The following is a 26,986-nucleotide window of genomic DNA, read 5'->3' on the forward strand; positions in this document are numbered from 1 at the left end:
GCCATCCACGCTGGGGATGCGAAGTCGAAGCGGCACCACATGCAGAACTACCACAAAGTCAACGACTTCGATGCAAGCCCTAGAAAGTAGGCTACTTTAACCATCAACTAACTAATATTTCCTCATATAATACATTCTTTTTCTATATGCAATAAAATTCTATAAAAGCAATAAATTTTGGGAATTATGGACCAAAAAACTATATATTGAAAATAACTTACAATATACTTAATATTTTGATATTTAGGAAAAAAGAGTCTTCATTATTTTTTTTTTATTTCCAATAACATATTGTTCTTAATAATAAAGAATAATATGTCATGCAGTATGTTTAGAGATTGCTTTAAAGCAGTTTTAATATAATGGATATGATGATCAAGCTTTTATATTTAATACATACTTAGATACTGATAATAAACTTAGAGTTGCATTAAAATTACTACAAATCTGATTAAAAGAATAACCTTAAAAAATAAATCATCAAAAAGAATATGATGAAATTTCCCACACCTTATACCTCTTTTTGAAAACTGTTCTCGTACTCATTGATAATGTAATGCATCTAACTGAAAATCCCCTCATTTACGATTACGCCATCGGAATAGCCTTTTCCGTTGGGGTCTTGGGTGGGAAAAAAATGGAAAAAAAATAATAGTGATAATAAAAATAAAAGCATGTGCAACATGGCGTATACGCAACGTTGGCATCAGGCAACGTCAAGCGGACGAAACCATTGTTGGAAAGTGAAAGTTTATAGTTGGCGCACGTTCATAAAGTTTTGCGTGTTATACAAAAGATTTATTATATCGCATATATCGCTAGCTCCTGCCATTCTTTTTTCCATTTCCCCATCCTGCGCATTCGTCCTTTCCCATCCCGATTTTTCCCTCCGCACATTTTGCCTTTCTGTTTTGTTTGCCTTTGCCGTTTTATGTTTGGCCTGACTTTTTGGTTTTGTTTGGCCCACAGCAGCGACAGCTTAAAAGCAATATGGCCTTGGGAGTTTTCGTAATGGAATTAATGTGCCTGTGAAAATTTCAATAGGTGGCGTACAAAACTTTTTTACAACCAAAGACGGATATGTCTGTGTGTCTGGCAGTGGAAAATGTTGATAAGTTATAAATCTGTTCACTGTTGGCTTTTAAGCCGGTCACATGACATATTTATTGTTCATTGTACGCTGTAAGACCCTTTTTGCATTTGAGTTTTACATTTGTTTTGAATATACAATGCTCATTTGCCAAACCCGTAAGTTAAGTTATTTAAAAACGTCTGTTTGCCTGTTTTTCTAAAAAACTAAGATTAATGGAAAATTATTTAAATCAGTTGCAAACATGAATATTAAAATGATTTCTTTAATTTATTTTTATTAAATAATCAGAACCTAACATTTTTTCGTTGGATTCTCAAAAAAAATAACTAACATCCATATTTTTTATAATTATACTTAAATATTTGTTATGCTGTCGAATAGAGTTAAAAGAACAGAGCAAAAAACATTATCCTTGGATTTTTTTTATTATAATCAAAGATTCCTTTATTATTATTATATTATTGTATTATAAGATTATACTTATATTTTAATAAACTAAAAGAAGGAGAAGAAAGCATTTATTATTTAAAGTTTTAGAAAGAAATAATCTGCCCTGTTCTAGTTTTCACTTCCGAAAGATTCACACGGAATCGAATTTCTTAGACCAGTTCCAGGACTCACCTCCGAAAGAATTGCAAGGATTTAAATATCCCTCGTTGTTACTCTGTTAACTTCCGAAAAATTCACTTGGAAACTTTCCGCCAAGCATTTGACAGGCGGACTTAAATCCGCTAGCATGAAATCAAATTCACTTCCGAGTGAAAACTGGAACAGGCCGGAATATTTTGCTTAAAATGCTTATTTTTTCTATGATATGGAACGTGCCAAAAAATAAGTTTATTTGTCAAATGTGTAGATTTAATGTAAATTTACAAAAAAAAAAAATTACCCTCTAAGCCCTGTTATAAACACATTGATTTATGTACAGAGCATGTATTTCTTTTATATGGGTACCAAGCTTTGGGATGGGGATTTAGGGGGAGTTGGGGAATTGGAAGGCCAGCCAGAGGTTACGGGGTATTGGTCAAGCCTTGAGATTTTACGCAGCTGCGTAAGCTGCGTGGCTATAGTAAACGATAAACCGTTATTATGTGCCATGTGCCCATGTGAGTGTGAGCGTGCTGGTATGTTTTTGGGGGAGCGTGCGTAGTAGTAAATAGTAAAACGGCGTAGCATACTTCTTTGGGCGCGCAAAATACAAGGACTCCCCCCACACACACACACAGACATATAGTATATATGTATACGAATTCGAATTTTGATTTATGCTCTCATCAATTGAAACTTTGGCCAATTTATGGGAATTTTGGGGATTTTGTAGCCACGCTTTCGTTAGTTATTTCGCTTTTTGTTTTGCCCATTTTATTGTGCAATCAAAGGGGGGAAACTGGCTCTCTCGCAGGACTCTCCTCCCTCTCTTACACTTTCGTCCTTTTTTTCTTTACTTACTTGATGCTCCGGTGCGCGCCAAATTCGCAATTTCGAATTTCGAAGTCGAGAGTGCGAAAGACTTGACCAAAAACAAAGTGGCCAAGTGGCTCAGAGTGGTTCAGTGGTTGAGTGGATGGGTGGTGCAGCGAGGTGGTGCAGATTTGCCGACACTTTTTACTACGCGACTTTCGAACTGGAGAAAGCGACGGCAAGGCGACGCGAAAACGAGAAGCGCGAAAGGAGAGACGAGAGATTTATTTGGCTGCGCGGCTTCGTCTCTTCGGCTTTTTGGCGCTCACAATTATTGCACCACCACCACTACCATCACGGGCACACGTTCACGCACACGTACATACATTATACATATACACAGGGATATCTGTATTGGATTTTTTTTCCAAAGTTTGGATTTTGAAGATATCCTGCGGCGAATACAGAGATTTTCCAACTGACTTTGCAACACTCTAGCACTTTATTGTTGAAAAACACTTTAAACTTTTCCGTGTAACAAATTTATATTGCACATTGAGTTGGTATTTCTTTCTTTTTTTATCGGTGTTTCGGGTTGCATTGGGCAGAAGTGAATTTTTGTTTGGACGCGGTTTCTGCTCGGAACGCATCCACACTCGCCAGATTCTCGCCACGAACTGAGTGCGCTCTTTGGGGCAAGATAGCTGGCTGTTGGGGCACAATTCCTCGATTTCTCGCCATTCGAACTCGTTTCCTCTCAACTCAATTTGGCCAAGACCGTTGGGGTTGCTTTCTGCTGGGGTTGCCAGATGGACTTTAGGCCACTGTTAACTCCTCCCTCTCTGTTAACGAATCAGAATGTTAATGAACTACAGAGCTATCGATATAAAGGGTCAAATTGGAACACGTTGGGCGCCAATACTTAGACTCATTTTAAAAGAATTGTGTCTTATGAAATGTATTTAACCTAAAACAAATACTTTATCCACATCATTAGCCATCATAAATACCATTTTGCATGATTATTTTCAACTCCAAGGACATTCGATTCCTCGCCAAAATGTCAAAACAAATACAATATTAAACTCGAAATAAATTAAGCTCTTGTATTTTGTTACATAAATATTTATTTTGTAAAAATTTGTTTTCTACATCAGTTTTTGCACACACTGATTTGATATGTTAAAATAAAATACCCCCCAAGAAAAATACCATCAGAATTCCTGTTTTATTTACAAAAATATATATTTATTTACTCATTCAATTCATCTTGATTTGTATAGTCAATGATTCTGCAACTGTTTGTTTATTGACATCAAATCATAAATATAAGCGTACTTGTGAAATTATTTAAAATCAAATTCATATTTTTAAAATGATTATTGCTTTTAAAAACTACAAATAAAACATAAATAGATTAGATTTTTTTGTTTGCTTTTCTTTTAGTTGTTGTTTTTGTTTGTTTTTTGTTTATATTCCAGCCTTAATCGTATGAACACTTACATGTTATTTATGCCTAAACTAAGGAGTAATAATATTTTTCTACTTTGCGTTGTTGCCTTTTGAATGTACATAAAATTGTGTAAGCCATATAAAGAGAATTGTACACTTATATAATAATATATTATATGCGTTTCAGTTACGGTTAATTCTTGTTTTTGTGCGTTTTGTGTGTGTTTTGCTTTATGTACAGGATTTATTTGCTTAGCAAATTATGGCAAATTAGTCTAAATTAAAAAAAATGTTACATTGACGTATAATTCATACATGCACTTGTGTTTCTATAGTCTGTTGTTCAATTCATGTATATAACTCATATATTCTTCTTCAATTGCCATTTTCTTTGTCACTCCATGTCAGCTATGGACTTTTGTCTTGTGTGTTTGTTGATTCATTGTTAGTGGGATTAATTGTCGAATGAAATGCAGGGTTCAGCATTAGTGGGTTTAGTTAGATTTAGATTTCCTCGACTTATATGCTAATTTTAGTTGGTTAGTCAAGTACTCTGCTCTGGGCTTCCGCTGCCCTCTTGCTTCTGCGTCAGTTTTAGTTTTGTTAATTGGGCTCGTGGTGATTGATATTGGATGACTGACTGACTGGTTGACAGCTGGACATGTTTGATTGCGAACCTAGCTATTTTTGTTTCCTTTTTTTTTTGTTTTTGAGGCGCCAGCAAGTTTGTGACCATAGCACAACTTAAAGCTGGACTTCGTTTTGCTCCTTTTCAACAGGTATTAGTCTAATGGTTAATTCAGTTTTGCCTTGTCTGCTATTCTCTAGGTGTATAATATATATATGTATGTATGATAGTGTACATTTAAAATTATATTTCTGATTTTCTATAAATACACAAAGTTAAATATTAAACTGAGCGAGGAAAATGAATATATATCGCGAGTTGAGAAACAAAAGCGTGTGGAAAATTTCAAATTAAATATGTTTTTAGCATAGGAATTAGGCAACTAATAACTTTTCACTTAACAAAAATAATTTAAATATAAGAAACACTTAACGTAGAGACTGTTTGGGCGGGTGGTGTGGTGAGTGTGAGAGAATGGTTGGGCGGCCGATCACTCAGCGATTGTTGCTCCTGCTGCTGCAGCTGGTCGCAATGTTGCTGCTGCTGCTCATGATGCTGTTGCCGTTGCCGCTGGCAGTGGCAGAGCAGGTGGTTGTTGTGGAGGAGGAGATGCCGCTTCTGGCCGCCGTCTCATCGCCCTCATCGCCCAGATACTCGTCCGGCTTGTGACTAGAGGCGGGAGGCGTCAGCAGACTCTCGGGGGCGCGCAGCGCGGTGGCCGGTGAGGCCTGAATCCTAGCACGCATCGCATGCGCCGCATCCTGGGCCATCAGCACTTCGTCCTGGAAAAATAAGAAATTCAATAAGTATTTGGCTAAATAAAATACAATCTTAATAATATTCAAGATATCATTCAATTCAATGGATTATTTTGAATTTTTTGTTTTATATGAATGAATTAATTCAAATTTTGAGTTTAATAGAATTGAATAAATTTTAAATTTCGAGTTTAATAGAATTGAATGAATGAATGGCATAAATTCCGAAATAATTCAAACGACAATTTATTTTGAAGAAGAAAGGGCCATCACTTTGTGATTAAATCTGCATGAATTTTATTTTCTAAGCAGTTAACATTGATTTGATAAAAATTGTTCACTTTTTGTTCTCGAAAGAAAACAGGAAAAAAAAATCAGGCAAATGCATAAAAATTATTTATTCTTTTTCATTTAATTCGAATCGAATTAAACAAATCAGATATTTTATGGTATACTATGATAAAACAAAAATTGAATGATTGACGCAGTGCTCTATTGCATAAGATATGACCTTTGAGATACTTACATACATATCCATTGTGGTGGTGTGCGTTTGGATGATGTGCGAGTCGTCGGTGACAATATTGGGACAGATATGGCCCAGGCCGAATTTGTTGCTGACTTGCTCGTTCTGCTCGTTCAGCTGCAGGTAGGTGGCCTTCTGGGAGATCACCCGGAAGAAGGGCTCCATCCAGCGGGCGCAGGGCTGAATCACCTGCCAATCCAGGCCAGAGCAACGCAAAGCTGCCTCCCTGATAAAGACAAAAAAGAAAAGGTAAGACATACATTTATTTTAAGACAAGATTAGCTAACTTACCGACTAAAAGTATGACTGATGGCGGCCGCTGCGAGCACCGAGTACGAGTAGTTGGCCATTCCCACGTCCAGGGTGCACAGATCCAGCAGCTGCGAGGTCTGCACAAACTCAAAGCCAGAGAACTGCGGGTAGATGAAGGCATCATCCGCCTCGGCGGCCTTTTGCCGACCAATCTGCGAGAACGAGGCCGGTGTGCGATTGTTCACGTTCAGCTGCATATAGACGCCCAGCCAGCCGGTGATGGTAATGGGGCTGATGTCCCAGTCGAGGGCCTGCAGCAGAATCTTCTCGTGGTTGAGGATGTCGCGCTCCGTGCAGGCGCCGTCCGTCACGTAGGCGAACTCGCCGATCTTCGGCGGATAGATCTCCTCCACCTTGGCGGCCACAAACAGGCAGGTGATGCCGATCAACTGCAAGTGGGTCTTCTGCACCTTATGCGCCACATGCAAATAGCGATCCAGGTAGTCGACGGCGAGGTAAAAGGTCTCGCGATGCAGTTTGTACACCTCGCAGACTTCGATCAACCAGTCCAAGAGGATGGCGCGCATGCGTGGCTGCAGGCCGGGATGCTGTTCCAGCATGGAGATGCTGCGCAGCCGCGAATCCTGCTCATCCCGGTGGCACATTAGGCGCCAGACATCGGCGGCATTGGCCCAGTTCAAAGCAGGCAGGGGGCACTGGCGGAGTGCCCCGTTCTCCACGGCCGGCGACATGCAACTGAAGGCTGCCGCATCGTCCAGAATCTTGTTCTGCGCCGGCATATTGATCATGAGATCGCTGACCGGATGCTGCACCTGCTGCTGGTGTTGCTGCAGGCCGGGAGTGCGCTCTCCATTCACCGCCTGCTGCTGGCTGCAACCCGAGGAGGCTGGCGAAATGGTGGACGAGTAGATCTCCTCGTCGTCGTCGTCCTCCTCCTCGATCTCATCCTCCTCATCCTCGTCGTACGAGTAGTCCTCGCAGCTGTCATCCAAAAGGTCATCCTCCTCCGGCTTCTGCGTGACCACAGTGGTGGTGGTAATGGTGGTGGTGGTCACCACCTGCTCCACTCCATAGCGAACCACAACTGGCGCCTGCTTGGCACCGCGATCGGGACTCGGCGGACTGTCCGGGCTGTCCGGCAGCGGACTGTGTGGCGCCTCCGACAACTCCTCGGCCGGAGAGCTGCGTATGCTGAGCAGCTCCTGGGTGCTCTGGCCATCGGCCGAGACGACGGGCGAGGTGTACACCGAGGAGGCCACGGAGGAGAGGTTGCCCTGGTCGCTGCCGTACAGGGCGGGCAATCGCTGCTGGCGCTTGGCCGATGGAGGCTCAAAACCGAGTTCGGGGTCCTAAAATAAAGCAAAGAAATAAAGATACATTAATAAACTATTTAAATAAATAAAGTAAAATAATAAAATTGAAAATAGTAATCATCAATAAACTTAAATATTTCTTTGAATATTGTTGTTAATATTATTATATTATTTAACAGGAACTCGGATTCTCCGATATTCCATTTTAATAATCTTACATTCAAGTCAAGTTCTAGAATTTCTAAAGAATATATCATATTTCTCCGATATTCTATTATAATAATCATACATTTGAGGCAAGATCTATAATTTTCGAAGACTATATAATTTTTCTGAATGTTTTAAAAGTTTTGGCTATCCAGTAATGCAGTTCTTATACTCTATACAAACAATCTTTACCATTTCAATAAATTTGCGCTTCTGTTCCAACTTCATAATAACATGAACAACAGAATGGAGAGGATACTCAAGTCAATGGATCGGGATCACACGGTTGGCGGACTTATAAACGTGCTCCGAATTTAATTAGCCAAGGATGGTTTGGTTATTGGGGAAATTTATGTGGGCACGCCTGTCAAAATTCGTAATCCTTGATAGATGGACCGTTGCTGATGGACCAAATGCACCCGCACAAATTGAGAGCCAGGAGATCACACAAAAGATCAAGGACTCTGTGTTCGCATGGAGGTAAGACAATAACACTCGGGATGAATGTTCTCGTGGGAACGGGTTTCGTTTTTCTCTTTGCTTTTCTTTATTTTTGGAATGATCAATATAACAAAATCGTTATTGCACTTTTTTGCTTTGATGTTTTCAATTTGGTAGCAGTCTTTGGATTTAATTTGTAGCTTTGTTTCTTTGGTATGATTAAATAATTGTGCAAACTGATTTTTTGGTTATAACATTTTTGGCTTTGCTTTGGTTTGTTGTTGGTGGGTGATGATCTTGGCAAATCCGGTTCTTAAATTAGTTCTTTGCACTCGTTGTTTGTGGTTTTGGGTTTCATAAATATTTGGCAGTCTTTACTTTTGCAACTTGACAACGGAATTATTTTTGGTTTCAGTGTCTTGTAGTTGTTTAGGTATTTTTTTTTTTCTTCACTCCGCTCTTGGCTTGATCGAGTACCAATCGCGTTGATGTGCGCTGTGCAACTGAGCTCGACGTTCGCCGTTCCAGATCGCCGATCCCCGAACCCCGATCCCCGACGCCCGATCGTCGTTATCCTGCTCAACGAATGCAACGGCCTCAAAAATAGGGGTTGCTTTTTTCCCCCGACAGACTATTCACTGCAACACAACAGCAGTAAAAACAGGATCGATAACCGAGTTGCCATCTCTTTCTATCGGGGGTAGTTCCCGAAGATATCCGTACTTCTTGAGACGACTACGACGACGTTGTTGTTTTTGCATTGCATTTTTCGCCTCTGGGTGTTTATCAGCCCAACAACAAATCCCACTGACGGCTGTGGCTCCTGATCCTTTTTACAATTATTTTTGTCAACATTTTCTGTGCGTCCAGGTAGAAGACGTTTGGAAAATCACTACCTACATAAGCCTCAAAACAACGATACATAAATATAGTACATAGGGAGTATATAAATTATTTTTGCTAGTATTATAGCTTTTGGCTCGAGCTGCCGGCGGCTGCATTAAAAATCTCCTGCATCTTGGAGGCTACTCAAATAAATTATCTTTTGGCAGGGAATCAGAGGGATGGGGCGGTGATAAAGGCAAATGTAGAGCGAGCCTAATGGAACCTCAGCCTCAGAGACCGACTCATAAGATTACAGCACGAAAATGACAAAAAAAAATAAAGTAGAGATTGGAATGGAAACGAAAAACGCAAACAATTGAGATCCTTGACCATTGTTCTCGCAGACAGATGATGGAAAACAGAAGCCAAGATCAGAAAGTCCATGAAGTAAAAAACCGTATACAATATGGGACACAGATGTCACGCTTGGATTGCTGACTTCTAAAAATATTTAATCTTAATCTTGAAACTAAAAGGAAATAATTTCTTCATATCACAAAAGTTGGATTTAAAAAAACCCAAATAATAAAAAATTTGATTTCTTTATAACTTGGTTTTTTACATCTTTGTTTCTTTACTTTCTTAATAATGCCAGTAAAGAAATATTTATATTAAGAATATTTAATGTATCTAAATCTAAAATCTCCCTATAAACATTATTGTGAATGTTTTTCTTTTATAATTGTAAGGTCAAGTCCCCTATTAAAATTCCAAAAATTGAAAGATTTTAAATTATGATAAAGGTAACAATAAGTTTATACAAAGAATATAAAATCCAAATAATTTCGCAAGCATTTTCAGATTTCCAAGTTTTACGATTGCAATTGATCCTTTCATTGATCGAAAAAGGTTGCGAATCATATAAAATCTATCAAATTCTGTGTGCATTTCGTCAACTTTCTTAACAGTCAATCTCACACGTCGTAAAAGCTTAACAACATCTAGCAACCCTGGTGGCCATTAAAGATTTTCACATAATTTGTTGCGTAAAAATGAGGGAAAAAATATTGCGATATTTATGTGACATTCTTAATTGTCTGAGTAGGTTTGCCTTTCCGACAAACTCCCCTCCTGGAGTCGGGGGCAAATAAATTGTGTTTTTCCGTCAAGACAGGAAGGTCCAAGACGCATGACAAATTTAATTTCTTATTCTTCTGGCCAGCAAAACTGCACCAACCCTCCGACGGCGAAGATGATGTAGGTAACCGGGAGTGGCAATCGTAGAATGAAAATGAAAATGGACATGGATATGGACACATGTCAAGCCATCCAGATGCAATGTAATTAAAATCAAAGCGTGCAATGGCCTAAGAAGCCAGCTCTGCCAACACAATGGACATTCCTCTTGCCTTATTATTTCACTTCTTTTTCCTGATTTTGGTGCGTGGACATTGCATCTGCCATTTGGATTTGGTCAAGCGTTAAGGAATCAGAAAGATTATGCAGGAAAATTCCCAGTTTACTTTATGACATGACGGGATTCGGGATTCCGAAGAGAAAGATCGGCCAAGTGAGTGTGAGAAATTAGTGAACTAGTGAAGTGGGCTGGAATCTGGACCAATTTTTGGGACCGAGAGGGTTGCATCCCAAGTTTAACAAGGGTTAAACTGGGTTGTTGCCCTTAAGCCGTCGTCGGTTGCCTCAAGGATTTAGCCCAAGAAAAAGTCCAACGAGGCAGCTGCTGCTGCAATAATCGTCCTTCATCTTGATGATCTGCTCCTTCAAACGCAGCAAGGCAAACCCACAAGGAGCACCCAAAACATCTCTCGAAATCTCACTGGGAGGGAGACCATGGGTCGCCAGGGCAGATGATGCAATTCCTCAAGTTATGGGTACATACAGAAAAAGCAGTCAAGAAGCGATTCGATTGTTATGCGACAACCTCTGCTGAGTCGTCAACCTCAATGTAGTATATCCCGGTGCCCCATTGTGTGTGTCCTTTCTCTCTCTATCCTTCTGGTTTTGCCTACCCTATAAAGTCCTGCGCTTATGTGTCGTAATCTTTCGACGGCCGTCTGCTCGAAAACGAAACACCTTTAGTTTTCAGACCTTGGCGTGGGTCCAGGTGTAACTTTTTCACCGCTGCTGCCTTGTAATACGCTGCATTGTTGTTTCATTTTATTTTTCTTTTCATTTTTTTTTTCATTTCTCCCCCAAGTCTTTTGATAACATTTAATTTTTTCTCTATGGTCCGCCGGTAATTGTTAATATTTTTTCAGGGGCCCCTAAAAATGCCACGGAATAAAGATTAGGATTTCCTAGAAGTTTAGGATATAGCTAAAATAATACAATATTTTTACAATGACTGAAAAAGCTAACAAATTACCTTTCTTCAAACTCAACTCCTGTCCACTTTTGGGACATCATCGGTGCTCTTCTTTTAATAAATGATATGCAAACAACATGCCAGAGGACAAATCCCAGAAGGACCATAACCAACACTCATATTTCCAAGCAATTCAACTGACCCCTGGTCAGTCCATAAAGGGTTAATCCAACACAGCACTTCGCGGTAACTTGGCTGGATTTATCATCGGGGAAATATACATTTTTTGGGTTGGCCAGGGGGACAGCGAAAGTGCTTGGACATGTAATTAATCATGCAATTGGTTAGATCCATGACAAAACGAATTAAAGCATAACCCATTGGTGAAACGGGAGGAGGGTAAAAGTGGACAAAGGACAAACCGCGAATGAATTTTGAATGCGAAAAATTGAGTGATGAATGTTAGGGGAAGATCATTTTTCATCAGGATATTCTATGACAAATTTTCTTGGTAGATAAACTCCTTGAAAAAAATTTCAAGGCACAGTTACTTTATTTATTAATTTGTAAAATTAATATTTCTAATTTTATATAGTATAACTTTACTTTTAAATACCACCATGAACTATCAATTTGTTATCTAAAATATATCAAAAGATACCATTAAAACTGGTTCCTTATCAGATGAATCTTGAGTGTCATTAATCTGAAAACAGATCACTTGCAATCCCAGTCTTCATCTATTGTTTACCTCCAAGCTAAATAAAATCCTCTTTAAAATTAAAAAAAAACTTTGAATTACAAAGCAGACGCTGCATGATTCCAGAACGGGATGCAATCTGGGAAGTTGAAACTTGAATTCAGTTTCCCACAATATCCTGAGACTGACTTGACAGAAATCAAGACCCGCACACTTGATTGCAGCGAAAGAAGGAAAACCAGACGAAAGCAAACCCAACTCCCCTCTTTCGGGACAAAAGAAACAAAGAAGTTGCCCAAAAAATAAAGGGAACTTTCAGCGATTTCATGCCTGCCATGTAAAAAACTAAGAAAAAGGGGTTTACATTACACTGACAAATTGGTAAAATAATACCATAATTTTGATCCTTGAGCCAGCAGCAAAACAAATATTGTATAATATTTCAGGACCGCATTCCGAAGCAGGAGCGTTGTGTCCCGGGAGCAGATGACACAAGAGACCGTTGCAACAAGGAGCTGGGATGATTTGCATAAAAGTTTAACGGAAATCTAATGAGCAGACGTCGCAGGATCGCAGGAACGCATTTGCATAAGGATAACATGTTCCGAAACGGGGTAGCAAAATGCAGCCCAGTTGGAAAGCATTTTTTATGGGTTGGATCTTCTGCAGAAGCAAATGTCGTCTCGATGAATATTTAATTAGGGAAGTGGCAAAGAAATGGAAAAACTCGGCCCAGTGATCCTTGAAAAGGATAAGGCGTTGCTCAACCCCTCCGCCGTGCGTTCCTTCCTTCGTGTTTGCGGTTTCAGCTCTGTCCCATTCCGGTAGTCGCCCCGGTCCCTTACCCATCCCGATCCCGATGATACCGTCTTGATCTAGTTCTCCTGCCTCAAGCTAACCTATAACTATCGCAATTTCAAATTCTTCCTACGGCCTTAACGGACATTTGCCGCCTTGACTTTTCGGAAAGGAAAGGAAAACCCACCCCTGGAGATGTCGGACTTGGACTCGGCTAAAGGTGTGCGCGCATGCGCAACGACGCCTTCTGTCCTTGGTCTCCTTGGTCTCCTTTGTCCTGCCGTGCATATGCTCAACATTCAGCCAAGCCAGCCAAGACCCCTTCGGAATTCCCTAACTCAACAACGTCCGCCTGAAGGGGGGACAAACCATTTTTTTCGTATGGGAATGACATTTGTTTGGCAGGGAAGTAAATGCAGAAAGGTTGCAAAAACAAAAAACAGCACAGAAAAAATACCAATGAAGATAGAATTTCTTAAGGAATAGACTGTTTAGATACCCTTGTCAAATTATATTTATTAAACGTCTTTGATTTTACTTTGTTTTATTGGACCCAATAAACAGAGTTTTCTATCAATATTACTTTTGAAATACTTTAAAATAAACTAAATAAAAAGTTTTAAAATTGAAAGAAAATAAAATGAATAAGACAATACAAAGAGTTTATCAAAAAAAAAAATACAAAAGAGAAAATATATAATATTTAAGAAAGATTTTAAAATTTAGTTGTCTTTTAATATAAAACTTTAAAATATTTTTGCACTTAGCTTTAATTAAAGATACCCCTAAATAGGGTACCAAACTACCAAACACGAAAACAATTTCTGCAAGTTCATTGCACGTAAAGGAGAATATTCTCTCCCTTCCATATTTCATAAAGCACTGGAAAAAAATCCTTTGCACCAACACAGCTGCCGCCCGTCGCCAGGAGAAGAAGCCATTGTTCTCCGCCTTGATTGCAGCTACTTGAGAGGAGATCTGACTTCAAGGCCTCCAAGGATGCTGCTAAACGAGCCCTTTCACAGTAAGTAGCGTTTATTTTTGGGCTCATCTTTGCATTGTGCCAGCGCAGCGCAGAAGTGCCAAGTAGCTGTCTACGTGCCCAACTGCTTATTTGGCTAGAGATCAAGCAGCAAAAGATCAAATGAGGATCGGCAGCCAAACGACTGGAAGCCACGAAAGGGCTACCCACTCAAAGGGAAGTACAAACAAAAGATCGTTTGCCAAACATACGAAAAAGAGAGATGTCTAAAGATCACTGATCAATGAAAACAATTAGAAAACTCTAATCAAATAAATAAATATACCAAATACTTTTAGTAAAAATATTTTTTGATCAATTCCTTTTGGAAGATAATAACAAACAGCAGCTGCATGGTAAACCAATCGAAATTGATCAGTTATATGCTCAGTAAATCTTAAAGAATTAAATTAAAATAAAAGATAATTGGCCAATAACTTTATATCAGAATTTCTGATAAAATTCAAATTTTTTTCATTTTGTTACCTAACATAAACAAAACTGATCAGGATGGTATTGTTAGCATTAAAATAAATGTGTTAGTTATTAAAACAATATGATCATAAAAATCTTGAAGATTGATCGCAGTGAGAATAAATTAATATGAACATCAAATCAATTTCAAATTCCGAATAGATTGATCTAGCAACATTGCAACAAATTAGCTTGATCATCGTTTTCGAAGGTTTTTGGGGTCATCTCTATCGCTCTTTGCATTTCCCTGATAAGATTGCAAAAATCAACGAGGTCACATGGCCTGATAAAGCAACTTCATTCATAAAACTTATCTGCCATGTCTGGGAGCCTTACATTTAATAAGTGTGGATTACTCACCTTAGCATCATCGTTTGAATCGCTGCTTAAACGCCGTTTACGTTTATTGCCATTGGAAGTTGTGGCTGTGGATGTTGCAAGATTCTGGTTATCACAAGAGCACATCTCGACTGTTTTGGAGGCTGCTGCTGCTGCTGAGGATGATCCCGGTAGCTCTTCTTTAAACTGAGTCGCCGAAGAAGATGGGATTGGGTTTGGGCTAATGCTGCTTCTAATATTATTACTACTGCTGCTACTGCTGACGACGACGACACTGCTGCTGCTGCTGGCTTCTCCGTTACTGGGGGCGTTGGTGACTATGCTGCCATTTGGCTCAGTGCTGCTGGTAGAACAAGCACTGCAAAAGAAAGTATATGAAATTAACAGTGGTACTATACCAAACAAAGTGTAATAAAATTTTTATCAAAAAGTTCAGATTTTTATATTATATCGTAAATAACAAAATCATTCTAAATTAATTCAAACAAAGTAAGAAATTGAGAAGTGGAACAAAAGGATTTTTAAATTCTTAAATAAATACAAAAAGTTATAATATTTTGTAAAATTATTGATGACATTTAAATAATATCCTAAATATCACATTTTTATTCTAAATTTATTGAAAACATATTCAAATCCATTAAAATTTCAGACCACTGTGCGCTTGACTGGGGATCAGTTATTTCCAATTTCTCCTTTCTATTTTTTTTTTGCAAAATAGAGAAATTCAATATGCCACGGAGGCAAGCAGCAAATCACATAGGGGCGTTTTAAAATAGATACAAACGAAGCGAACATAAATTCATTGAATTTTGACACGGCATTCGGAATCGCGATGCGAGACTCGAGATTAAGGCGCCCAACGGATACATTAATATTTAACATCCGGGAAATTGAAATCGAGATGACTGATCGAGGGAAATGGAAATGGGATCGTCGATGTGAGGGCCTTTGAGGAAAGCCTTTCCTCCTCGAGATTGAGCAATTTTGGCAAATTTGCATGGACATTAGCATAATGCAAGAGGCTGGCGCAAATGGAGTTTCCCTCCTTGAGAACAAAACGCAGATGTTCTATCCCTTTTGCCGCAACTCTCAAGTGTTGCAAGGCAGCCAACTGCACTTTAAGCAATTCGATGCGCGAATTTTTGCAATTTGAGAAAACAAGAAATCTAACCCTTGGGACCGGTAAGGTAAACCCTTCTTAAGGAAGAAGGGATAAAAAAAGGGCTGCTGCACATAAATTCAAATGCTTTAGCCATTTCTTTGGCTGCGAGCTGCAGCCTCCTGTTTTGATCCTGGCCCTGGACTATCGATCGCGCTTAATGGTTTAATGAACAAGAAAAAGTAATCACGTAGTAAATTACGAGGAAATGGAATCGCTTAAAAATGAGTTACGGCGAGAAAGGACTAATGGAGCGTACGTGCTGGCGGCCTTCAAGTTTTTCCCGCTTTCTTTTTGTGTTCTTTGTGTGATTCGAGGTTCCCGAGGTCAGAGGTTCGGTTCTCCGCGGCTTAAGGTTCAAACTGAAATTTGTCATTTCGAGGTGAAAGTTTCCTTTCCTTTTGCGCCGAAGCCAGAAACCTTGCTTCGGTTTGGTTTCCCCTTTTTTCCAAATCCGAATCCCTGTAGGTAGCAAATGGTTGGGGTGACTATCTCAGAGATGATATGGAGAAATTCTACAAAGTAGTTCCTGGAATATGGTCCAGTGCATAATATCAGTGGACTATCGAAGGATCGATCTTTCTCACATGATAAATTATAAGAAACAGAGGCGGCTGGGATTAGGAATTAGTTATTTATGGGTTTACTTTTAAGACAGAAGAACAGTTATGTTCGGGAAATCATGTAATCTTAAAGGTTTTGGTTCGTAAAGTCAAGTTGTTCTGTGATTACCATATCCTATAGGGCGCCCTCAAAAGTATGCAACAATCTGTGCGTAAACTTAAATTTTAAACTTCTGTCAACTTTTTGACAAATTCCGTTATAGATGTTTCGCAACACATACCAATAATTATGTCGCACACATGTTGACCACGAAATATGTCCATAAAATGGACTATCACTTAAGTGATCGCTGTGATCAGTGGGTCGCAAGAGGGAGGGAGTGGGCGATGATGATGTTGAATGCCAAAGGGGACGCAACTGACAAAACCAAATGACTAGGCAATTATGCAATTATGGTCATGCGCAGGCACCCACAAGCAAAAATATATGGGACAGGGTGAAAACATATTAAACTCAATTAATTTTTTTTTTGCCCAGGACATGACTGAAAAAGCCACAGAAAGTGTGTGTCTGCTGTGACAGCATTATCAACCCCCTAAAGTAACCAAACTAAACACTTTTCTAATGACATTTTCGCGCGCAATTATATACTAATCACACGCAGGACCTCGACAGAAAAAGTCCTGTAAAGGTATGCAGAGTGTTGAGGAATGCGGCACTTGGTTATCAACGCAGTTTCGACTTTAACACCTACAGAAGCCATCTGTTTTTTTGGGCATTGACAGTGAAAATGCATTTTAGATTATCGCACTTGAGAGTCAGAAGGTTGAAAACGGCTGCAGGAACAGTAGGATCCCGAGTGGTTATAGCTCCTGCGGGTCCTACTTTCCCGGGGAGTATTCGGGCATAACCAGTTGTATAGGCTATGTCACTTTATAATTACGAAACAGCTATTAGATAAACATCACTTTTGGTTAAGAGAATTAAAGGGAGACGCGCTGCTGCCTACCAGGATAGTTGATAGTTAGTGGTAAAAAGGAAGTCGATCGGATGTCGCCACAGGAAGTCGCTGAGCGTTAGAAACAAATGGTATTATGTAGAGACCCCGTTGGGGAGACGCCTTTTGGCTTTCATGTGAGGTGCTAATTAGTTTGGTCAGGGCTGCGGAGGAAATGGAAGTCACGAAAACTATTTGATGGGAAAAGGAAACGTCTAAGATCCGAAATAGAGTCAAGAAAAAACATGCAGGTTGCGAGAAAACTTCGATAACTTTCAGCTGGTTTTAAACTGGTTCAAAATCTAAATTACTTCACCTGAAATTAATAAATCCTATACCACTTAAAGCATAAAAAGAAGTTTAATATATTTGTAAATATAAAATACAGACTTTATTTGTTAAAAATGTGTACAAGATATTTTTCGTCATAGCATTACCTATTTAAATGCAGAGGGGTTTTTATTATAGTAATTTTCGAAAAGAACTAATAGAAAATTTTTTAAATTAATAAAATAATAAGTTTTAACTTACCTCTTGGCATTTAAACCCATAATTGTACGGCCTTGAGTAGCCGTTAAGGTTATTTATCCTGAATATTCCTTAAAGTCTGCTCGTCAAAAGCAGAAATTTTTTGTATAATTTAAATAATTTAAAAGGAACTGAAAGTAGAATAAACAAAATACAAAATAAATATTAAATAAAATAAAAACAAATTAAAATCATTATTCCACCATTTTAAATATAAGAGCCAACGATATGGTCATCACATGTGACGTGTTTTCGAGTTTTTACGACTTGACAAAACCTATCAACAGTTAGGTCCCCGACATTATCTGTAGATCCTTGTGGAAAAAAACAACATATGATCCTTGAGAGGAACTCACACACACAGCATGTGGTCGAGGAGTTTCCTCGCTTCGAAAACCCCAAACAAATTTGTTTACGTGAGTTTTTCTCGAAAAACAATATAAATACACCAACTTTTTGCTTTTAGCCAAAACGAACGTAAAATAAACATCTTCCTATGGGTACAAAGTGTGTCTAAGATATTCAAATTACAGAAACAGGAAGATGGGCAGGAGTTGGGTCATCTTAACAGGTAGTCACGGGATCGTCAATTTTTTTTATTATAATAGAATTTCCACGAGTCTCGATTGATGCCTTTTGCTGCAGGTTCAGCTTCAGCTGCTCTCCCTGAACTTCCTGTACACTTGAAAAATTCTAATCTATAATCTATTTGTAATACAGTGAAATTAAATTAAAATAAAATAGAAATACTTAAATATTTAATTTCCTAAGATTTTAAAATATATAAATATTTGTAAAATCCTTTTTTGTAATATCTGACTTGTAGAATTATTTAATTTTTTGAGTGTACCAGTGTCAGGTGCTTCGCATTCGGCGCATGCGCAACGTCCACGTTTTCTAGTGGTTTACAACGCTTAATTATATCGAGAAGTCGACTTGGGTCCTCGATACTTCCCCGATGCACCTGTTGTGGCTAGAGTTGATCGCTGGCCTTCTGTTAGAATTGCAGGATGATTTCGAGGCAGAAGGACAGGTGAGTGGAATATAGTGAAGTGGAGAAGGGGAGCGGCAGCTGTTGATGATGGTCCTACCCCAACTTAAAGGATTCTGGCAATGTCTCTGCTGTTTCTTGTCCTGATGTAACGTCAATTGACTTCCCCCTTCGCTAATTGTATCCTGTCGCGTTTCCTTGCTTCCCCCTCCCCTCCCCTGTTTTCTTTCTTTTCTTCCTGCTTCCCTTATTCATTTTCCTTTTTCTGTGTGACATATGGGCCGCCTGGCGTTATATTTGCCACGATTTATGGACCTCCCTTCGGCCTACCATTCAGTTCGACACCTTTTCCTACCCCATATGCGAATGCTTTCTAGTCAACGACTTTCATTCCCTTACTTTCTTATTCTTATGCAACGGTATTCTCTATTTTTCTAACTACTTTTTTTTGCCTCTCTTTTCGTTTGCTTTTTCCGGCCTTTTCTCATGCACAATATTTTGCTTTTTTCAACCATCATTTTCACACTAATTGCGGATATGCCTTTTAATTAATTGGGTTCCCTCTTCTTCCCCGAACTCCTTTTTAAAGTATTCTTACTTTCTCAGTTTTGTCTAGTTTTCAACCCCCTATTTACAACAAAGAAATTTTTGCTACATAAAAAACCCATAAAACTAGATATCTCTAAACGATCGTTTTGGAAATAAACACATAAAATTTGGTGTAAGGTAAGCTTATGATCATAATCATACCAGCTGCATAAAGGGAATATTCTTATCTAATATGAAAACAATTTTAAATAATTATTTTTGTAATACAAGAAAGATAATTAAAATAAATTGATATAGATTAATATTCATTGATGAGATTTTAAAGAAACTAGATGGGATCATTCCCAAGGAGTTGACAAGGGATTCTCGCAAACAAATGACTGTATTATCGCTAAACCGATTCTTCATGTCCAAATACCAGCGACTAACATTGATAGAGCCCTAACTAATTGCCAGGATTGCCCACACGCAGGCTGCACAACTTCCTCTAATGAAGATTAAGTGAAGAAGGCTGCGACTGCGAGTTCGGAAGAAATCCGCGGCGACAGGTATACAAATATGAATAATGCCGTGGATCGAGCGGATAAACACAGGGGTTTCCTCTTTGCTCTCTCATCTTCCTAATTAAAGACGATGCATCGAGGTGAATCTGTTTACCTGGACGGGGTCTCCGCCAAGGTCATTTAACTGGAAAAACCGAGTGAAGCAAATAGAGTAGGCCGTATTTTCGGCAAATTTAAAGGCCCCTCTCATCTCGAAATATTTGCTTTGTGCAGAAGATTTCCCACAAGGAAATGGAACCAAGTCTCGGGAAGATATAATATGTAATGCAACTTGAGGCAATGCAAAGAAGAATGCGCAAAATGCGCAAAGGAGAGCGCAAAAAAATAAAAATAAATAAATATGTATGTATCTCATCGGGTATATACTATATGGAGTAGAGGGAAAACAGGTCTCGAGTTATCCGGGCCGGGGGCCTCTGGAGACGCCGTCGTCTTCAACTGTCTGGGCCTGCAATTTTTGTGCGTCCTTTTTTGGGCTGCATTTTGGGCTCTGCACATGCGACGAGATACATTCCAGAGATACTCGAGATAAATGCACATGTATCTGGGTATCTGGGTTTCTGCTGTTGCGTTGTCAATGCCAATGCTGCCTTCTCCTCCTTTTGTTGTGGTTTGGCTACATCTCTTGCAATTAGTTGGAAGTCCAAGGGCCGAAAGACAACAAGAGTTGCGAAGATACAAAAGCTATAGCGAGTCTTTGGACTGTGTAAAGTTCTATATAAAGAAATGACCCCCTAAAATTCGCAATTTAGTTATACCGTTTACTTTAAACCTTCTAAGTAAATGTTTCACGAAACTGAGATTACTTATATAAAAAAAAAAGTTAAAGGAGAAAAAGCCTTTAAAGGCTGGATTTCTTTTTTAAATTTGATCATTTAGATGTAGCATTCTGAAATTATTTAAGGCTTGGGTTATACTAGATCTTCAAGAACTTAAAAAAGTCTATTAAACACGATTTCTATTAATAAGTTTCAAAAGTTTGTACTGATAGGGTATCAAATATGTGCATATTTTTCGAGCGCAAATAAATATTTAGGATAGCATACCTGAGATATTGTAAGTGTACATGGGTATGATTTTAATTTACTTTAACAGAGGTTTTTATGAGTAGGATGGAAATCCTAAGCTGGCAAAAACCAACCAGAATGTCTACCTTCTTATCGACTCCCTACCGAATATACCCGTCATGCAACTAACACATTACAGGGTAGTCTGAAAACGAAAACAGGAAAGTCGATCCTCGTCGAGGTCTCTTCTCCTGCGTGTCCGTGTATCTCAGTATCTGAGTATCTGTGTGCTGTTTCTGGTATCTGAAGAGCGCCGCCTGGGCAAAACGGCGTGTGAAAGTAAAGCCGGACCAGCCGAGGAGCAGAAGAGCCGAAGGAGAACAAATCAAAGTTCTTGAATGGAGCGGCACCAGCGGCGGCGGCGTTCCAGTTCCAGGAATCGACGGCCTTGAAGTAGCCGTTAGGACATCGAGACGCGCTCAATTGACTATTTAGTTTATATTTAGCAGCGTCTAAAAGGATGCTGATGCTGCCCACAGCTCAAGTGGCCTGCGTCCTGTTCTTCTCAGCTCTTCTGTTCCCCAACCTCCAGTCTCCTGGATGGACTATCCTTTGTTTGTCTGGGAATAACTGGAAACTGTTTATCATTGTTGTTTCTGCCCTTCGTACGGCTTCTTCTCCTCCTCATTCCGATTCCGAATCGGATTCTTCGGCTGGAGCGACAAATATGTATAGACAATAAAGAAAAAATCCCCACACGCACCATTTATTTAAGGAGTTAGTATTCACAACTCATCCTTGGATAGCATGTAATATTTGTAAAACATTCCGCACTTGTAATTGAGAAATATTTTTGGTATTTTACCAGGAATTCGGGTTAATATGGGCAGGTGATATGTGTGATTCCGATACGAACCATGTATGATGTGAAAATATTACAGATATTTTTTGGGATCTCATCTCATAGAGAAATTCCTTTGATGGAGCGCCGCTTTTATTTTCGAAGGTGGGAAGCACTTGATTAGAACAATAGTGGAAAAGGTGTTGACTTGGATTTGAATAAGTGATTTAGGGACTATTTAGATTGGGTAAACAAAGGAAAAATAATACACATCTTGAAACTTCAGATAGTAAAGAAAATAATATATTTTCCCTAAATTCCTAACATCTCAGACCAACCATTTAAGAACCGAATTTCGGCTCGATCATGACATAATCCGAAAAATTAAGTATACAAAAAGCCACCCCATCAACAATCCACCAACCAGCCCCCACACACGCCCCGCCACGCCCACTCAACAAGTTTAACGGCGCCGAAAGCAAAGACGCAAAAAAGCTCGCCAAAAAAGAATGCGAAAAAATAAAGAAGAAAGTCAAAAATTGCGAAGAAAACAACAACAAAATAAATTGTAGCAGGTAAATGGAAAAACGTAGAGAAGAGAAGAGGGAAGGAACGAAGATGAGGTGGTAGACGAAGAGGGAGTGGGAGTGGGAGGCGAAGCAATAGCCAAAGCACAGAGAAATATCAATGAACTCCATTCTCCGTACGCGTAGATCAAGTTAGCAGGCCATCTCGCTCACTCATCGGTTAAGACCACGTACAAAGAATTACAACACGGAAAAAAACAAGAATGAAATGACTACATTTTAAAAAAGTGAGATACCCATTTTGATAAAGTTTAATTTTGGGACTAAAATAGATGTAGGAAAATTCCTTGTTGCTATTTGAACTTGGCTTTAGCTTAAATATAAATACCTTGATCTAATTGAAATTTAAATTGATTTCTCTTTTTTCTGTGTACCAAAGATTTTTGCGCCACTTTTGACATAATTCATTATGTTTTTTTTTCTTTACTCTTTTTTCCCCCATTTTGCTTTGCCCACTGCTTCGTGTTCGTCAAGTTTTCAAAAGGTTCGAAGTTTTGCGTTGAACTTTTCCCGCCGTCTCTGCCGCTGCCGCAGTCGACGTCGGCAGAGCAGTACTAAAAAGTTTTTGTTTGTTGTTGCTGTAGGGCGGTTGGGGAAAAATAACTTGACTCGCTGTTCTGATTGGAATAAAACGGAAGAGAGCGAGAGAAAGAGAGCTCCCCCTCTCTCTTAGGGAGCGCATTTCTTCTACGTGTGTGTACGAGTGAGTGTGTATGTGTGTGTGTCATTGGAGGAAGCGTATATAAATGAAATGAGCATGGGGAAAAGAATGGAGAAACACAAAGTGGCGCGAATTAGGCGTTTGGGCTGGCGCAGTTTTGTTTTACCGCCCAAAATCTATGCGAATGGCGGGAAAAAGTGCAATTCGGGCGGGAGAAAGATTAGAAAGTTGGTCTTAATAAAAAGGGGGGCCAAAGAACAGGCTGCATACCATCATCCTGATAAGGAAAACTCCCCACTCTAATTGGAAGATTGCAAGTCGACTCTATTTTTTAGTATCCCTTGAATAGCAATTCTTTTAGGACCCTTTTCAACCATTGATCACTCTTATATGACGGCTCCAATTGGCACTTCAAGCATTCTTATGGAGAACTCTTTGGGGGTGGCCCGGTCCAATCAGAAACCAACGGTTAAATCCTACAGCGTGTCAATTTTCTTATAAGAGGACGTGTTGTATTTGTAGCAAAAAATGCAAAGACACGACGGCAAACGCAGCCGTTTCTCTCCCACTCTCTCCTTCGCTATCCCACACACACTTGTCACACACCACACACGCGTCATATACACTTTTTTCCACTTATTTTCCGTTCATTTCGCCGTTTATCCAATCAGACCATTGTGCAATTGGTTTTTACCTTCTCATAAGTAGGAAAATGCCTGTTTTCCCCAATGTTTTCACTGGTTTTTCGAGGGAATATTAAACGATTTTCGAGAGTTTTTCGTCGTCGTCGTCGTCGTCACACGCCGGCCACGAAAAAACTTCACGAGCAGCAGAGCGGCGGCAGCAGAGTGATCGCTTTGGAACCGAAAAAAAATTGGTGGAACTGGGCACCGAAGGCAGCGACGCCGGCAGCGCGACGACTGCGACGCCGACTGCGGCGAGTGTGCAAGAGGAACGCGCCAAAACAAGCTGATCCGAAGCGCCAAAAAATGCAACAAACACAGGGGGCGACTTTGTTGTACTTTAATGGAGCGACAGATCGACAGGGACGGGGAGAGCATCTCCCGCGCAAAGAACAGGCGTGAGGGAGCGAGACGGGGCGATGAAGCCGCTGGTGGCAAGCTTGGCATTTTATTGAATGGAGTCTGCAATTGGAGTCCCTTGGCGGCTAGTCAGACTCCAATTGGAGGTTCAACGGCGCAACAGCTGGGTGGTCGAAAGCCAGCTGACGAGGATGCCAGAGGGGCGGAATTAGGTCAGTATTTTGGGTACTTTAAAAATAATTTACTTAATTTTTGTGTTGTTTCAGGACTAAAACTTGTCTAGTGGCCCTATAAATGATTACTTTTAAGAAACACCAAAACTGAAATTAAAGTCATATATTTAAATAGCCTGAAACTCACTTAAAAGTTAAACAAATTTACTTTAACTTGTAAATTTTAATCAGATAAATATTATATTTTCCTAACATTTTTTGAATCCTTGAATAATTTTACGATTTAGCCTTTTTAGATGATTTGAATAAATTCCAAGCCAATAACATCTGACCGTACGTTCTCAGCGCACCTAGGTGGCAACGCCGCCCTGAAACCAAACAACCCGCTGCCACTTTGTTGTTGTCATCGATTAACATTCGAGCATTTTTGGCACCAAGTTCGGCGGCCTGTAAAGCCGCTAAACTAAATGAAAACCCACGGGTATTTGTAACCAGCTGAAAGCTTAAAACTCCGGCAATCTGATTTTTCAATCAGAGTGAAAATCCCTTTTGATTTGATTGAAATAGAACCCATTGAAGTTGGCGATTTCCCGCGCGCGGGAACCCGACGTCGCCGCGCGCTGCTGACAGCGATGACAGCTGCGCGCGCAGAGAGCGAGCGCCAAAAGAGAGAGGGGGAGGAGAAGAGAGCGAAAAAACGTCGACGTCGCTGCTCACGTTTTTTCGGTCTTTTTTCACTGGTAGAATGTAGATGAAGAAAAAAAAGGTCTAAAGGAGATCGCTTGAAACGTAGAGTTCACGAACTTTTGGGCCATGCACCTGCTCCAAAGCTCGGCCGTTAGCTGGCCAAGATCACTCACCTGCTTCTCGGCAGGATTTGGCCAAATTCTCGCGGGGATTGGACACGAAAAAACACACGCGGACTGGAGTGATGAGGAAAAAAATTGCACACACCGCCGCACACTCACACACACACAGAGGCAGACGGGCACACACTCGGCCAGCCAGCAAGACAGTTTCACCTTCTCCTTCTTTTTTCCGCTTCTTGTCACCTTTTCACGCCGTTTTCTCGGGCTCTTTTTCGGACTTTTTCACGGTCAGCTCAACCCCACGCAAGTCAAGGCCAATTCGAAGCGATCCCCGTTGGCCAGCACAAGTTCAAGTTAAGCGCAAGCACACTTTTTCGGCCTTTTCAGCGACTCGAAAATAACACAATTATCGGTCGGTCGGCACTGCGGCGAGATGAGATCGAAATCGAGAGAGAACGATCGGCGTCGAAAAAAGGCAAGAGCAAATGGCCTGGCCACACGGCGCAAAGAGAGAGCAGAGAGTGTGCGGCGTTGCCACTGCGGACGATCGCGGGATTTTTATGGGGCGCGCAGTTTGAATGTTTGAGTGGGCTGTAGTTGTTACGGGATATTTCCATTTTCTGTTTCATCATTCTGTTTTTCTGTCACTTTACTTATTTATATTTTAATTGAAACTTTCACTTCACTTATCTTTATCTGAATTTAATGATTTCGTTATATTTTTAAACCTAACCATCAACTGAAAATTTGACTTAATTGCGCGCGCTTTTATTTTAAAAGTTAAATTTTTGGGAAAATGTGGAAATACAAAGGGCTTGGTCACCATTTCTTATTATAATAAAGTATTAAACTTTTATTTAAGAACTACAGTTATTTAGATCTTTGGATAAGATATACCAGCCCTCCATTTTTGTTGTTTGTTTGGAGGCGCGCACTTTGAACTTGAGATGGGGAAAGTTTTTAATATAGTTTTTGAAATTGTTCTTTTTATTTAGTCAGTTGGGATTCACTTTACACAAATCCAATATTATAACTTTTATATACTCATGTACTCAGATTACTCAAGCTAGAAGACACACACTGAATTTAAACTTTCGATTGCGCGGTCTATTTTGAATTTTTATATGTATTCTTTTTGACTTTAAATAGTCCTAAGTAAAAATTAACTAAGTGTTAATGGATTAAAATAACACCTTATGATAAAATTATCCTTCGTGCTTGGAAGTTACAGCTGAAAAAACACTTTTCTTAAGCATCAAAAAATAGTCAGTAAGTACGCGCTATAATTTAAACTTTTAACGACGTGAACATTTCCGGTTTTGTAAATTTCTTTATCAATGTATTGAATTCTCTGTATTTTAATAATTCTTAGGAACATAGTTAAATAAAATCAAAATTCAAAAAACGCTTCTATTTACACATTTTCACTTAAAATTTTTTAAATTGTTGGGCGGGCAATTTAAATGGTTAATTATTTTCACGATTAATTTTGATAAAACTTGTTTTTAATGCTGAAAGTAATAAATTTTTATATTTAAGTAGATTCCTTGTTCTTTTTATTATTCATTTTAGCATATTTTTCATATATTAGTCCGACATTTTAATCTGAAAAAAAGTGTATTGCATTAATTACTTTTAAATGTTCGCGCTCTTTGTTTTGAATTTAGATAATATAATTTACTTCGGTTATAAGTTAACTTTTAAGTGCACTTTTTTTTTTATTTATGATTTAATTATAGCTTAATCCCAAAAAAATATCTTTCTTTATGGTGTTCGAGAAAATCCATTGCAGATTAAATTTTCCACAGCACCGTGTTTTTGCGCGCAATTTTTTTTTTAACTTCTCTCGCACTTTGTTAAATGCAATTAATTTGATATGTGTGATCTCGCTAAGACTTTTATTTTACCATTGTGATGTTAATCTTAAATGAATTTA

The 26,986-nt window shown here is 39.2% G+C and overlaps 1 protein-coding gene across 5 annotated transcripts; it reads right to left on the bottom strand.

The window, feature by feature from the left end:
- Window positions 1-3,714: 3,714 nt before the first annotated feature.
- On the bottom strand, window positions 3,715-25,508 carry CycE (cyclin E). 5 transcript variants are annotated; one of them, XM_070212816.1, is made up of 6 exons: window positions 25,294-25,508; window positions 17,830-17,957; window positions 14,597-14,933; window positions 6,150-7,480; window positions 5,859-6,084; window positions 3,715-5,356 (listed from the first exon to the last, which is right to left on the bottom strand). In XM_070212816.1, the coding sequence occupies exons 2-6, from the start codon at window positions 17,847-17,849 to the stop codon at window positions 5,069-5,071; spliced, it is 2,202 nt and encodes a 733-aa protein (XP_070068917.1). In that variant the 5' UTR covers window positions 17,850-17,957; window positions 25,294-25,508; the 3' UTR covers window positions 3,715-5,068. The 5 variants fall into 5 exon arrangements, with proteins under 5 accessions (XP_070068917.1, XP_070068907.1, XP_017002917.2 ...); XM_070212806.1 differs by having other exon boundaries at window positions 25,264-25,508; XM_017147428.3 differs by having other exon boundaries at window positions 25,102-25,508.
- Window positions 25,509-26,986: the final 1,478 nt, after the last annotated feature.

Source organism: Drosophila takahashii, chromosome 2L (genome assembly GCF_030179915.1).
Source record: "Drosophila takahashii strain IR98-3 E-12201 chromosome 2L, DtakHiC1v2, whole genome shotgun sequence".
Taxonomy (NCBI): Eukaryota; Metazoa; Arthropoda; class Insecta; order Diptera; family Drosophilidae; genus Drosophila; species Drosophila takahashii.

Coding starts and splice junctions, on each gene's coding strand:
- CycE (XM_070212816.1), bottom strand. CDS start 17,849: ATGGGTTTAAATGCCAAGAG. Junction 7,481..14,596: donor ATTCAAACGATGATGCTAAG/GTGAGTAATCCA, acceptor GCTTTATTTTAG/GACCCCGAACTCGGTTTTGA. Junction 5,357..5,858: donor CCACCACAATGGATATGTAT/GTAAGTATCTCA, acceptor TTATTTTTCCAG/GACGAAGTGCTGATGGCCCA.